The 15,469-nt window shown below is 42.0% G+C and overlaps 1 protein-coding gene across 2 annotated transcripts in view; it reads left to right on the top strand.

The window, feature by feature from the left end:
• Positions 1-909: 909 nt before the first annotated feature.
• Pde6a (phosphodiesterase 6A) overlaps positions 910-15,469 on the top strand; it is a 70,390-nt gene continuing 55,830 nt past the window's right edge. The window contains exons 1-4 of one of the 2 annotated variants that reach the window (XM_026384413.2): positions 910-1,383; positions 9,626-9,778; positions 10,290-10,379; positions 11,278-11,418. In XM_026384413.2, coding sequence (XP_026240198.1) covers positions 910-1,383; positions 9,626-9,778; positions 10,290-10,379; positions 11,278-11,418 — 858 coding nt within the window. The remainder of the gene's footprint in view (positions 1,384-9,625; positions 9,779-10,289; positions 10,380-11,277; positions 11,419-15,469) is intronic. The other variant, XM_077796728.1, reaches the window with a different exon arrangement.

Here is a 15,469-nt window from a genome sequence, read left to right as displayed (position 1 = left end):
TAGGCCTCTATGGAAAGGACAGATTGTCTCTGAGTAGCAGAATTATGGATGATTTTAGTTATCTTCTTCATGCGATTTTCTACAGAGAACATGTATATTTTTGTAATAAAAGAAGAACTATGAAAGGTGTGTTGTTTCTCTAAGGACCCTTAGAACAACAGAATCAGAATCACTGAAATCTAAGACCGAGAAAAACTTTCGCGCAGAAATCGTGAAATCCGGCCCCTCAAGTGCCAGACCTGTAATGGATAGGAAGGAAGCAGTCTGAGTGGCCGCTGGGCAAAGACAAGGCAGATACCGAAGAGGCTCTGGGGAAAGGGTGGCGCCGGGAAGAGCAGAGGAGGCTGGTGGACAGTCATCTCCCAGCTCCTGTCATTTCTGCCATGGAGGAATGTGGAAAGGGCTGTTAGATCTCAAGATTCTCCAGGAGAAGCCAAACAAATCTCCTAAATAGTGTTAGGCTTCTGTGTCAAAGGTTTAAGGAAACGATCTTAAAGGACAGAAGAACACATACATAGATAATAGGCTAGGCTGTTCCTGTGAGGCCTATTGCAACCTCCTGATTGAGTGGTATTTAAGTTCGCCTCCTGCTCTGTGCAGAAATCTCTTCTCTGTTTTAGCAGATCAAGGTGAAGAGGGAACCCTCACCTCCCACCCTGGGCCCAGCAGCATCTGGAACACACTGATCCCCATAATCCTGGTTCTTGGGAAATATTAATGACTTAATCTCCCAAGCTCGATCTCACTCCTATGTGTCTTTCTTTCTCAGTGAGATTTCCATGCAAGACCCAGAGAAGTCCAGATCAGAGCAGGGCACGTTCTGACGCAACTTGCCACAGACTGCAAAAGTACCCTTGGAAGGCCTCCGTCTCAGCACCTCCAGAGAAGTAGGCAGAGGGCTTCCCAGCCATGGGTGAGGTGACAGCAGAGGAGGTGGAGAAGTTCCTGGACTCAAATATTGGCTTTGCCAAACGGTATTACGATCTCCACTACAGGGCCAAGGTCATCTCAGACCTCCTTGGGGCCAAGGAGGCAGCTGTGGACTTCAGCTACTACCACCCACTGAGCAGCGTGGAGGAGAGTGAAATCATCTTTGATCTCCTGAGGGACCTTCAAGAGAACTTGCAGGCTGAGAAGTGTACCTTTAATGTCATGAAGAAGCTGTGCTTTCTCCTGCGGGCAGACCGTATGAGCCTGTTCATGTACAGGGCCCGAAACGGCATCGGGGAGCTAGCCACTCGACTCTTCAATGTCCACAAGGATGCCACCTTTGAGGAATGCCTGGTGGTGCCCGATTCCGAGATCGTCTTCCCTCTGGACATGGGTGTCGTGGGCTATGTCGCACAGTCTAAGAAGGTCATCAGTGTCCCCAACACAAAAGAGGTACTCTGTTCCCCATAAGAGAGGGTGGTGAGATATTATTCAGTGGGGCTCTGGGTACAAATGGGTCAGGGAGCTGCTGGTCACCAAGTCTGGGCTGATGACAACACGGTGCCTCTAATTATTTACTTATTTTATTTTGAAAAAAGTTCAGACTTAACAGAAAAGTTTAAAATACTACAGACAACTGGATATTTTCATCCAAATTCACCGATCATTTGTATCTTGTCAAATTTGTTTTCCAACCCACTTGAGAGGAAGTCGCAGACTTTGTCCCTTTGTTCCTAAGTACTTCACTCTGGATTTCTAGAACAAAGAAAGGTTTTATATCGCCACAGTATAATGACTGAATTCAGGAAATGCAACATTGCTGCAGTATTATCATCTAACCCACAGGTCACCTTCAGGCTGTGCCAACATCCCGGTCATGTCTGTGCAGCCCTGTCTCTTTAATCTTCTTTAGCCGGAAACAAGTCCTCAGTCAATCTGTGTTTTCCTTGGGGCTGATGTTCTTGGAAGTCACAGACCAAAATATATTTCCAGAAATGTCCTTCATTTGGCCTTGTCTGATGTTTCTCTATGATTAGATTCAGGTTGTGCACTCCTGGCGGGACTATCATTGAGATGATATTGTTTTCCTGGTTGACATCAGGAGGCAGGATGGATGGCTGACTCTCTGGTTCCTGGAAATGTTAACATTGATCTCTTGGTTAAGCACTGGGCTCCTTCTAAGAGTCCTGCAGTCCACTGGATTCTACCAACAGTTATGATAAAGTTCTCTTTGGTCACCGTGGGCAAATCGTGTCTCTTTTCTGGACATTAGCTTTCAAAATCTGCTATGCAGGGTCCACATACTCCTCTTCACTGGCCAAGTCCAACCCATCCTTTAGATTGCTGCTTACAAGTCACTTACTCAGGCTGGGTATGGTGGTGCATCCCTGTAAACCCAGTGAATCAGAAGGCTGGGCGGCTAAGTCAGGAGGATTGCAAGTTCAAGGCCAGTCTCAGCAATTTAGCTAGGCCCTAATCAATTTAGCAAGAACTTGTCTCAAAATTAAAATTAAAAATAAAAAGGGCTGGAAATGTGGCTCAGAGGGTAAGCACCCCTGGCTTCAATCCCTGGTACCTTTCCCACCCAAAAAGTGTCACTTACTCAGGAAGGCTCTCCTGATTCCCCTGTTATAGATTGCCCTTCCTGAAATTGCTTATCACAGTAAGCCCGCATCCAGGGCCCATGTCTGCCTTATTCCCCAGGCATTTATCCTAAGATCCAGAACAATGTGCAGCACGAAGCAGGTGAGGAAACACAGCATAAAGATCACAGCCAGGTAATTATGCAGTAAATTTCTTGAGTCCGTGTCACACCCAAAAGAATGACTGCCCCATAGTAGAGGGCCCGTGTGGGGCTCACTTACCACCACATTGGCCAAACCAGGAGCCCAAGTTCAACCATTTTCAAGATTGAGAACCTGGACTTTTTGTGTCTTGGCCTTATTTCAGATGAAGGGTCTTCTTAAGTTTAAAAAAAAAAAAATGGAGAGGGAGGTAGGGCATCAGAGATAATTTTATTCAACTGTTTTATTTAATATTTAAGAAAAACAGATCCAGGAGATCTCAGAAAGGGGATCGTGCAGGATCACCAGAGAGTTGTGGCCAAGCCAGGACTCCATACCTACTATTGCCAGTATTCAAGAAGGTCATCAAGTCCAGGCTTGAGCCTCTGTGGGACACACACCAGGTGGACTCCCTCATGGCGTTAGTTTCTCCTCTTATTTCCCCTGGGGCTTTCAGTTTTCTATATTTTTATGATGAATACATAAATTGTAGTTTACTCATCCAATGGAGTACCATACAGCAATGAGAATGAATGAATTTACCACTATACATAATAATATAGATTAATATTGGACTCCAGATCCTACTCAAGAGTCTTTCAGGAGGACTTGTCTAACTGGATTGGAGTCTGTTATCTTTCCAATTCTCTCCGGACTTTAATTGTACCCCACAGGATTATCTCATTGCTTTCATAACCTTTGATAGCATAACTCTCAATATCTCTGTCCTATAGATGATGAAATTGAAAGCCAGAAATATTAAATAACTTTTTCAGAGTCACACAGTAGAAAGTAGCAGGCAGGGATCTTAAACTGGCTTTTTTTTTTTTTTTTTTTTTTTTTTTTTTGGTACTAGGGATTGAACCCAAAGGTGCTTTACCTCTAATCAATATTCCCAGCCCTTTTTTATTTTGAAAAACAGCTTATAATAATTGCTGAGGCTATCCTTGAACTTGCAATCCTCCTGGCTCAGCTCCTGAGTCACTTGGATTATAGGTGTGTGCCTGGTTGCACTCTGGCCTTTAGACCATGATCTTAACTCTGATGTTCTATACTTTCTCAGTATCTAAAACATGAGGGCATGGGATTGTGTGTCCAAGAAAGGTCATTTCTAATCAAAGAGAAGAGAGTTAAGATCTTATCCTTTGAGATGAGATCTGGGTGTGAAACCTGTCACTTTCTAATTATATGTGCTTGGCAAATCTCTTAGCCTCATTGGATGGATTTCCTAATTTATAAAACAGTGATAAGAGAAGCCTGGGGCCCTTCTTCCTTTCTGTAGCAGGAGGTTTCAATCATCTGACTCTTCATATAACTCCTCCATGATTTGGGGGGACTCCTGTGCATATATAAGTAATTAAATGATCTTTTCTCCTGTTAAACTGTTGTACATAAATTTAATTTGTAGCCCAGGCAAAGAAGTCAGAAGGGCAGAGGGAAGCTATTGTTCCCTCCCCTACAAATAGACTCTCGAATTAGATATCTCAGGTTTGGGAGGTCTGCTTCAGCTTCCTCTGGTAAAAGAGGTTGAAAACACTAACATGTATCTCAGGGTTGTTATGAGGATTTAATTAATTAAAATTTATACACAGAACAGTGATTGGTATACAGTAAAAAAAAATCAAAGATTTTGATAAATTCTATTTTTATAGATAAGGAAACTGGCACAGAGGGCTTAGGTAATTTGCTTTAGATAACAGCTAGTTGCTGGGCATGGTGGCACATGTTTGTAATCCCAGCAATTCAGGAGGCTGAGTCAAGAGGATTGCAATTTCTAGGCCAGCCTCAGCAACGTAAGCAAGGTCCTAAGCAACTAAGAAAAACCCTGTCTTAAAATAAGAAATGAAAAGGGCTGAGATTTAGCCTAGTGGTAAAGCACCCCTGGGTTCAATCTCCAGGACCCAAAACCAAAAGCGAACAAATAAAAAGCAAACCGCAGTAAGATTTATCATCCAGCATTGTAAGGATTAAGCAAAATTATTCTTTCTCATCTAGCAGTGCTCTTGGCACATTGTAATGGCTCCCGTTGGTGGCCCCCATTCCTTATTTGTATTATTATGTTGTTAAGGACTTATTCTAAGTGATAGGTACTTCCCTGGGTCTCTGTGGAATATGAAGAAGAATCTAGTCTTATCTTTCTAGAGCTCTCGGTTCAGATTCTGTTTGTGGGAAAGCAGAGAACAAAGGTGCTGAGAGCTTCTGTAGACTCTGGCACTATGGGATGGAGGATCTTAGAAAGGTCCTTGGATTTCCCATATCTAAGCCTAACAGTTTATGGAGCCACCGAGCTAAGGGATGGCCTGTGACTTTCTCTTCAACCCTCAAAGTTCACCCTGGCAGCCAAGCCTGTCCTTCCCTGGAAGCTCTTGAGCCTGGGACAGTCTCCCTAGCTGTGACTCAACCCCGAGGGCGAAGTCAGACCAGTATTTGGATGTTGTTTGCTTCTGTCCTCCTTGGGAAATCTTACTCAGTTCTTGCCTTTGGGCAGGACACAGTCTTGGCTGCCAAAGAGAAACTGGAAGTGAAGCAGGGGAGGAGGAAGATGTTATGGACCGGGGTCTGGGTTGTCCCTGAAACCTCAAGTCGTACTTTTAGCCCTCAGTGTTGGAAAAAACCTGGGGAACGATTACAATCGCTGCACTGTTGGGGTAGGAAAACACGAATGGAGTTTTCCACGCTCTAACGTACCTCCCCACCCTAGAAGACTCCTACTTATCCTTGGGGTCTCCTTAGGAAGACTTGCAGTTAGGATTGCCAAGTAAAATATAAGATGGCCAGTTACATTTGAATTTTATATAAGCAAAGAATAGTATTTTGGTATAAATATGTTCCATGCAATATTTAGAACATATGACTAAGGAATTATTTATTACTCACCTGAAATCCAAATTTAACTGGGTATCCTGTATTTCCTTACTAAATCTGAAAACCCTACTTGGCACTAAATATTTATGAGTGTATTAAACTTTAATTCTTTTTCCTAGCAGGAAAGCCCATGAAGCTGTCTGTCCCCAAGCACAGTTGTCTTATTCACCACAGGTGACCAGCACCTAATCTAGTGACTGGGACAGAATGGGACGCTCTTTGCAATTGACTTGAGTGAGTGAAAGAGTGGACAGCAGCCCTTTCCCAGCACCTCCTGAAGTCAACCAGTCCCACTTTTGAAGGCTGAACCCTGATAGGACAGCATTCTAAGACACTCATGTTTAGTCCTTCCCTTCCTGGAGATCTGGGACCTGGCAAATTAGACAAGGAAAAAACCTCCAGAAGGGCCTGAGCCCTCACTCTGTTTTTGCCAAAGGGGAAACCAAGGCTCAGAGGGATTCCAACTACTGACGGTGCATTGAGTAGCTCCTAAATCCAATCCTAGAACAAGCCCCTCCCTCTCTGGAGCTCCAGGCATCACCCATTCTGTGAAGGGCTGCTTCGTATTATGGTTTGAATTGTATGTTCATGTTTTACAGGATCCCCTACTATACTGTGAGAACCCAATAAGAACAACCTCATATTATTGGTCTTGGCATACTAGTGCTTGACCCAGAGCCAGGTTCAATAAATATGAATGAATGAATGAAGTGATGAGCAAATCAATGGATAAACCAATAAATCAGTGAATGAAGGAGTGAAGTGACTGTGGCACTTAGCAGTAAAGGAGTTGGCTATAAAATGAGGAGGGTGAGAGTTTCTTGTGGCAGAGCTGATGTAAATTAATGAGGCTATATGTGAAAATTGTCTGGCCCTGAGCCTAGCCCATCATTACTAAATCATTAACAGATCTCATCATGGGATTCAATAAAGCTTAGCACTGTGAATGTTTGAAAAAGAGAATTGTGAATCAGGAATGAGAAGGGTGCTACATTGCTTTTCAAAATCTAAACTGTAAAATAAATAAATAAACAAACAAATAGGGCTGGGGATGTGGCTCAAGCGGTAGTGCGCTTGCCTGGCATGCGTTTGGCCCGGGTTCGATCCTCAGCACCACGTACAAAGAAGTTGTGTCTGCCGAAAATTGAAAAATAAATATTAAAAATTCTCTCTCTCTCTTTAAAAAATAAAAAATGAATACATAAAATAAAGGTATTGTGTCCATCTACAACTAATTTAAAACAAACAAACAAACAAATAAATAATAAAATCTAAACTCTACCATGTTCTCCAAGGCCCCGATGAAGGCGGTTCCTGCCCCCTGTCTAACTTCCTCGCCCTCCATTCTCCCTCTCCTTCTAGATGCTTCAGCTACACTGATCTTTCTGTTGGTCAGAGCTACCAGGCTCATTGCCACCTCTGTCTTGCATTCTTTGTGCCCCTTGCCTGGCTCCTTTCAGCTCTCGGTTCAGCATCACATCTCTAGAGAAGCCTCCCTGTCTACCATCATTAACCAAAGTGGCTTCGGCCTGTCACCTCTTCCATCACTTCCTACAGCATCACCCAGTTTATTCCCTCAAAACTGATATACCACCACAAGCTGGAGGGAGAATGCTTACCATGAACCTGCTTTTTGTTTGTCTTTCCCATTTAAATGTAACTTTTAGCACCCCTCTTGTTCACTGGTATGGCCCCAGGCTCCAGAGCAGTTCCTGCATATAGAAGGCAGCTTTGTTAATTCTAACCAAATAAATGGATGACTTTGTGCTTTTCCTAGCCAGGCCTCTGATTCCTGAGCTTCAAAATAAATGGTTTGAGCTAAATGTCATCTAAGTCCTCTTCTGCCTCTGATCATCTGAAAGTGTATAATATGATCATTTAGAACGTACTGAACACATGCAGATGAAATGATTGCATAGATGCCAGTCAGTTGGTAGCTGGAGTGCTCATGAGGGAGTTCCAGGGCTGGTGGATTCATGGAAAAGAGGATTCTGGTGGATTTAGAAACATCTGCTTCAAATGCAGGCAAGGCTCAAGGGTCTGCTTTCCCTATTAGAAGCAAACTCACTGCATGAAATGAATGTGAGCATGCCCTATCCTAACCCATACTCAGGAATTCGTCAGTGTCCTTAGAGAATGACACAGAAAACTCTCCTGGCTAATGCCTCTTTAGAGATTTTGCTTAATCCTCAAATGCTAATTCAAGTAGAACACTACAGGCTTCTCTTAATTCCTTTACCCTTCACCTGGTTTAAAACAGCTTCACAGTCAGGGCCATTGTCTATTTAATCTCACTCTAACCAGAAGAAATCCAAAAACGAAGAATATCACCCTCAGAATTTTTGAATCATGGGAAAGATTCGGCAGACTTGGTTTTAGAAAAGTTCTATGAGCCAGGTGGCACACATCTGAAATCTCAGTGGTTTGGGAGGCTGAGGCAGGAGGATTATGAGCTCAAAGCCAGCCTCAGCAACAGCAAGGCCCTAAGCAACTCAGTGAGACCTTGTCTCTAGATAAAATACAAAATAGGGCTGGGGATGTGGCTCAGTGGCTCAGTGTCCTGAGTTCAATCCCTGGTAACCCCTGGAAAAATGTCAAGTTCTATGAATTGGCTCTGTGAAATACATTTCCATTCTCACAACGGCATGTGCTGTGCATGTTTGGGTTGGCTTGTGTCCTAAGCCACACTGAGAGTTGGGAAACTCATGGAGGCACCAGCAGCAGAAAGGTGCATTCTTTCAAGTTCAAGATAACAATCCAGGCTCTGTCTCTTCATTCTGCACACATGGACTGCACCACAGCCTCGACTGGCTTCCCAGGCTGCTCTCAGTGGGGGATGTGAGGGGATGTCTCCCCTGCATCCCTAGAACTTTGAGCCAAGCCCTACGTCCCTGTTACTATGACTGATTTATCTGTGAGAGGCCTGAATCTTAGTCATCTCATATTCCTGGTGTTTGGCAGAGGTCTGACACATAGTAGGGCTTCCATTGAGATTTATGGGAAGGGGATATCTGTTGAACTGGCTGTGTGGTACTGAAACTAGATGTTAGAAAAGCTGAAAATAACAAATCCTTTTGTTCAATGAACTTAACCCCATGCTAACCACATCCCAATTTCTGTGAAAGGCAGCAGAACTGAGGATAGGTTCTGAAGTCAAACACACACACACACACACACACACACACACACATGTAACATTAGCTTCAAGTTTCCCCTTCTGTAAGATGGGCTCATGGTACCTATTAGGAAGAATGTATTACTTAGCTTTTCGTTTCTGTGACGAAAATACCCAACAAGAATAACTTAGAGGAAAAAACATGTTTTTGACTCACAGTTTCAGAGGTTCAGCCCATGATTGGCTGAATCTATTGCTCTAGGCCCAGGGAGAAGCAGAACATCATGGCAGAATGGCGTGGTGGAAGAGAGGGCTGCTCAGCTCACGACAGAGGGGAAGCAGAGAAAGAAAGTGCTCTGCTCACCAGGGACAAAATATAAACCCCAAAGGAAGAACCCCCTTACCTACTTCCTCCAGTCACACCCTACCTGCCTACAGTTATAACCCAGTGAGTCCTTTTAAATTATTAATCCATCAAATGGATTAATCCACTGGTTGGGTTACAGCTCTCTGATCATTTCATCTCCTGCATTAACACAGGAGTTCTGGGGGGACACCTCATACATATCAGGAAATGAAAACGAGATGATGAAGGCAAAGTGACATGCGCAAATACCTGCAAGTGATCGTCATTATTATACTCATTCAAGATTCTATTTTGGGCTTAATTGTCCTGATCTCAAAAGCCTCCTTCAAACCTCCCTCTCTAGAATGGCCCCCCTCCCATCCTCAGGCCCCCACAGGTCTGTGTCTCAGACCTTCTGGATTTTGGAGACTTCATCTCTGGCAGGAGTCATCTCTGGTTGCCTGGCTCTTGCCCCCGGGGAGTATATGGCAATGCCTTCATTCCCTCCTCAATGAAGGGCTCTGGGTCATTTTATTGTCCTCGCTCAGCATTTGCCTCCTCATGGTGGTCTCTGCTTTCCTTCAGGATGAGCATTTTTGTGACTTCGTGGACAACCTCACAGAGTACCAGACCAAGAACATTCTGGCTTCCCCTATAATGAATGGGAAGGACTTGGTGGCTGTATTGATGGCTGTGAATAAAGTAGATGGACCCCACTTCACCAAGGGAGATGAAGAGGTAAGAATGCTTTAGAAGCTGCAGGGGTGGCCATGCTGGCACATTCTCCTAGCTCATGAGGTCCCCCAAACTGTGCTATTTGGCTGGCCTCAGTTTTCCCATCTGTAAGACGGGGATTGGTCTGAGGCTCTCTGAAAGAGGTGGGGTAAGATAATGGTGAAGACGCTAGGTTTTGCAGTCAGGAATAAAGGAAAAATTGTTCTTGCTTTTCCAATCTCTCACTGACTTGGGCAGGTCACATAGCTTCTCTGAACCTGTTTTCTTATTTGTAAAACGGTGATGATTTTACAGAAAGTAATAGCTGTCATTAATATCCTCACATCAACATTCTATATTCTGTAAGTTTTACATTCATAATGCAATATTTTATGAGTCTGCTTTCTAAATAATCCTTCTGCTTAAATCACTTCTGATGAAGCTTTTAAAATATTCAGACATTTGCTGATGGCAAAAGTGGCCAGAGTGGATTTTTCCTTCTCATCTGCTCCTCCTATGCTGTTTGATTTTTTAGATTCTTCTCAAGTACCTCAATTTTGCAAATCTACTCATGAAGGTTTACCACTTGAGTTACCTGTACAACTGTGAGACTCGGCGTGGCCAGGTAAGGGTTTGGCTCTAGGAATGGACTGGACATGTCCTTTTACTGAAGCACTGATGTGGTTAGAACTGGCAGGACAGGTCGGAACGAAGGTGCCTGGGAACCATTCTACAGTCTCCAGTGAGAATCCCCAGTGGTATCAGGCAGAGGAGGTTTGTAAAGCTGAAACCCAGAGTGATTATATACACAAAGTTTCAAGTTAGACAGCTTGGATTTTAATTCCTGCTCATTACCTACTCCTACACCCTGAGCATATCAGATGGCCTCTGAGCTTTAGTCTTCTCTTTTGAAAAACAGAGCTAGTTATGGTACCACCCTCAAAAGATTGCTATCAATAGTAAATTATGCCAGGCTGGATGGCACACACTAAAATCTCAGCTACTTTGGAGTCTGAGGCGGGAGGATCATAAGTTGTCCAACTTGGGTAACTTAGCAAGATTCTGTTTTAGTTATCTAGCATGCTTGAGGCCCTAAGTGGAATCCCCAGTACCACCACTCCCCCTCATCCACATAAATGAGATGATATATGTAGGGCATTTGTGTCCAATTAATACTCATTATTATTTTTTTTTTTTTGTAGTACTGGGAATCAAACCTGGGGCCTTGTGCATGCTTGGCAAGTGCTTTACTAAAAAGCTACATTCCCAGGCCCTTTTTATTAATATGTTTATTAATAACATATAAGATAGAAAAAGTACAGAGTTGATCACAGTATAAACCAGCCAGTTAATTCACCTCTTCAAGCCTCAGTTTCTCAATCTATAATATCTATTTCTCCAGGTTATTGTGTCAATTAGATGAAATAAACTCAAAAACTTTACAGGATTGTTATTTTTATCTAGCTGAGTGAACTACTGCTCTGTGCCTCAAAACCTCTGCATACTTTTTTGTATTTCTGTAGATACTGCTGTGGTCTGGGAGCAAAGTCTTTGAAGAACTTACAGACATTGAGAGACAGTTCCACAAAGCCCTGTACACAGTCCGTGCCTTCCTCAACTGTGACAGATATTCTGTGGGTCTCTTAGACATGACCAAGCAGAAGGTGAGAAAACTTCAAGGTCAGACATTTCCAAAGAAAATCAGTGCCATGACCAGTGTGTCCAGTCTAGCAGTTTCTGGCAAGGGGCTATGGGGGATTAGAAAAATAAAGACTCACAGATACAGATTTTGAAGATAAATAGCTGGGATCAGGTGGAGTGCTGCTCTCTGATGGAGAAGCAGATCTAAAGAGATATGCCAGCAATCTTTATTTATATATGTCTCATTATCAGGCTAAAGGCTATGCAAGTATTATTCTTGGTATTCTGAAAGTTACCGGGCTGGAAACATTTATGTAGCTTTTACACAGTTGAAGTTTATCATTGCAATATTAGGAGCTTTGTGTAGTTCTCAAAAAAGTCCATTGTTTAAAGTTACTGTTAAGTGGGCAGCTTCCAAAGTAGTGGACCTGGTAAAACACTGTTGTTGTCTAGTAGGAGAGTCCCTCAATTCCCAGGAACTATGTGCCTGATATCAATGTCGAGGCTGATAAGACTCGGCATCCTGCACCCTTGCAAAGGAACACTCCCAGGCCCTAGGCTTGCCACAGCCATGAGGTCATCAGAGACCCCAATCTCAGACACTGTTCTCCCATTCTCTGTCACTGCTTTCCCAAAGAAGAGTCTTTTTTTTTTGTCACACATGTCATCGCACAAGGAAGAGGCTGGGGAGTTTGCATGTTGTGAAATTCTTACACAGGTCCTAATTGAACATAGGCATACTGGCCTTTAAAGGGTAAAGGTTACTCTAGAGCTCAAGTGTAGCTTAAAACAAGCCTACACTCCCGGGTCATTTAGAAAGGAAAGTGTAAGTGAGAAGAAGGCTGGTGAGGTGAGTGAGAAGTTTTATTGGTTGGCAGTCCAGAAGAAGATGGCCAACCTCTGGATTTCTTAGAAAATGTACTGAAAGTTGGGTATAAAACTTTCCTATGGTTTGTCAAAGCCAAGGCTCGAATGGAAGTAGAGACAGGCGCTTCATCGGGTCCTTAAAATGCTCAGGGGGCAGATTTGTAGCCCACATGGCAGCTAAGGAGGCAGAGTTTGATGCGATCCCAAGCAATGGTTCTCAACTATGTTCTCCCAAACTAGTTCTCCAATTCCTTTATTCATCTCTCTACCTCCTGAGACTAATCATTTTCTGTTTTAGAGGAGAACTTCTGATTGCCCAGATTTCTCCTGCACAAGGTGCAGGAGGACTCAATTTCCTTTTATGTACCTTGTTCTACTGAGCATGGTGCATAGACCATTGCGCACCCTCCTCATATGGAGTGGAGTGCAACACAGAATCTGGGGTTTGAAAAGATCTTAGTTTAGTCCAAAGGCCTCCAGATTTGACAGTTCATCAGCATCTACTGAGTGGCTGAGTCAAATTGCTGGGCCACATTTTCTGATAGTCTACATCTTTTGCTTAGTGTTTTATAAACATCTGTCCATACCAATACACATCAATTCTTTTTAATAAGCCTTTATATTGAAGCATAACATAGACCCAGAAAGGGGAATTATCACAGACTGAATCTCCCTGTGTAATCACTATCAAAACTAAGCAATGTTACCAGCTCCTCAGCAGTTTCTTTCAAACCCTCTTCAATATTCCCACAGCTGACTCCCTGAAGGTAGCCACCATTAGACATTGACCACCATATTTGTTCTGCCTATTTTGAGGTACATTAAATGGAATCATACAACACACATTCTCCTGTGCCGGGTTTCTTTGGCTCAACATTTTGTTTATAAGGGTCATCTTTATTGATCTATGTAGCAGTTTTACACTTGTGGAATGTTCCATCATATGAATAATCCACAACAATTTATTGATTTCTACTGTTGATGGAAATTTGAATTTTCGGATCTCGGATGGTACGAATATTGCTATTGTGAATGTTCTAGTATGTGTCTTTTTTGATCAGTTGTACCTGTTTCGGTTAGGTATTTAGCTAGAGTGCATTTTGGGGTAATAGCTTTAGAAGCCATTGCTTATCTGATTTTCCAAATGATTGCACCATATTTTGTACTCCCACCAGCAACGCATAGGGTTTCCACTCCAATACTTGGTGTTGTCATTTTTACTAACTTTCCACTCTGGTGGATATGTGGTGTTTTTCCTTTTGAAGGTAACATGTATTTCCCTAATGATTGATGAGGTTGAACACTTTTTCATGTTTACTGGCCATTTGGATATCCTTTTTTTGTGAACTGACTGTTCCAATCTTTCCCCATTTTTAAAAATTATGTTGTCTTTTTAAAAAATCATTGATTTGTAGATATTCTTTACAAATTCTGAACACAGGTCTTCTGTTGATTATATGCATTACAAATATCTCCCCTCCCCCCCTTCATTCTCTTAATGATGTTTTTATTGTTGTTATTTTGGTACTGGGATTTGAACCCAGGGGCACTTAACCACTGAGCCACATCCCCAGCCCCTTTTTTATATTTTATTTAGAGACAGGGTCTCACTGAGTTGCTTAGGGCCTCACTAAGTTGCTGAGGCTGGTTTTGAGCTCATAATCCTCCTGCCTCAGCCTCCCAAGCTGCTGGGATTACAGACATGTCTCACCATGCTGGACTTAATGGTGTGTTTTAATTAATATAAGTTCTGAATTATAGTGTAATCCAGTTTATCAATATTTCTTTATGACTATTGATTTTTGTGCCCCATTTAAGAACTATTTCTCACCTCCAAGGTCATAAAGATATTTTTCTATGTCAACTTCTAAAAGTTGTATTATGTTAACTTTTACATGTAGTTCTATAATCTACCTAAATTTTTTAATGTATAGTGTAAGGCAAATATTAATTTTTCCATACGGATATCCAGTTGGCCCAGTACCTTTTATTGAAAAAAAAAAAAACCTCCTTTTCCTACTATTCAGTTGAAAATATCATCTTTCTCTATCATACCTTTATCATCAGTCAAATATGTGGGAGTCTATTTCTGGATTCTGTATTTTGTCTCATTGGTATGTTTATCTATTCTTCTACAATACCTTACTGCCTTGATTTTTTTTTATATTTGTAAACATACTTCCTAGTTATAAAATTAGCTGTAAGTTTGTTGCTATATGTTAGATATTTTCACTATGTTTTGTGTCTCTAATATGACTTTCTGTATTTTTACTTTCATATTTTTGTGCTTCAACTTGAATATTTCTTCTGATTTATCTTCTGTTAATTACCTATCTTCTCTTTGATTGTGTCTAATTGACTGTAAAACTTTATATTGAATTCTTCATTTCAGCTATTTTTTTTTTAATTTTGTTTTTCTTGGTGTGAGGGATCAACCCAGGGCTATGCACATGCTAAACACTGGACTACTAAGCTATATCCCCAGTCTTCATGTATATTTTTTTCAATTTTAGATTTACCATTTTATTCATTCACACTTTCTCTTTCTCTCTGTAATTTCCAGTTTTTTGTTAAAATTCTCTCCCTTTGTTTGTCCTTCCTCCCCCCTCCCCCTCTCCCTCCCCTCCCCCTCCCCCTCTCCTCCCCTCCCCCTCCCCCTCACTCTTGCTCTCTTTGTTCACTTGTGGTGCTGGGGTCAAGCCCAGGGCTTTAAGCATGCTAAGGAAGTGCTCTAGTACTGAGCTATATTCTCAGTTCTCTATATTATATTTAATTTCTTAGACATAAACATGATTACTTTAGAATCTATCTGAGCCTGGCACTGTGATCTTGGTACTTTGAAAGCTGAGGCAGGAGTATCACAAATTCAAGGCCAGTCTCAGCAACAAACAAACAAACAAACAAAAAAACAAGGTAGGGTCTGTATCTGAGAGCAACAGTATCTGTGGATACCTTCTATAGACCTGTTTCTATGATCTGTTTCCCTTCTTGATCTTTTAGTTAATTCTTATCTTTCACATTTCTGATCATTTTTGCTAGATCATTAGAGATATGTATGAAAAATTATAGAGATGATTTAAAACTCTGGAACAATGTTATTTCCTTCCAAAATGGATGATTTTACTTCTGGCAAGCAGTTAGATTGCTTAATCAGGGATTATGCTGCTTTCAAGCGGGTTTGCTTCCGGTTCATTTTTACTCCAGGAT

This window comes from Urocitellus parryii, chromosome 1 (genome assembly GCF_045843805.1).
Source record: "Urocitellus parryii isolate mUroPar1 chromosome 1, mUroPar1.hap1, whole genome shotgun sequence".
In the NCBI taxonomy this organism is placed as follows: Eukaryota; Metazoa; Chordata; class Mammalia; order Rodentia; family Sciuridae; genus Urocitellus; species Urocitellus parryii.
This window is presented reverse-complemented; position numbering and strand designations above follow the sequence as displayed.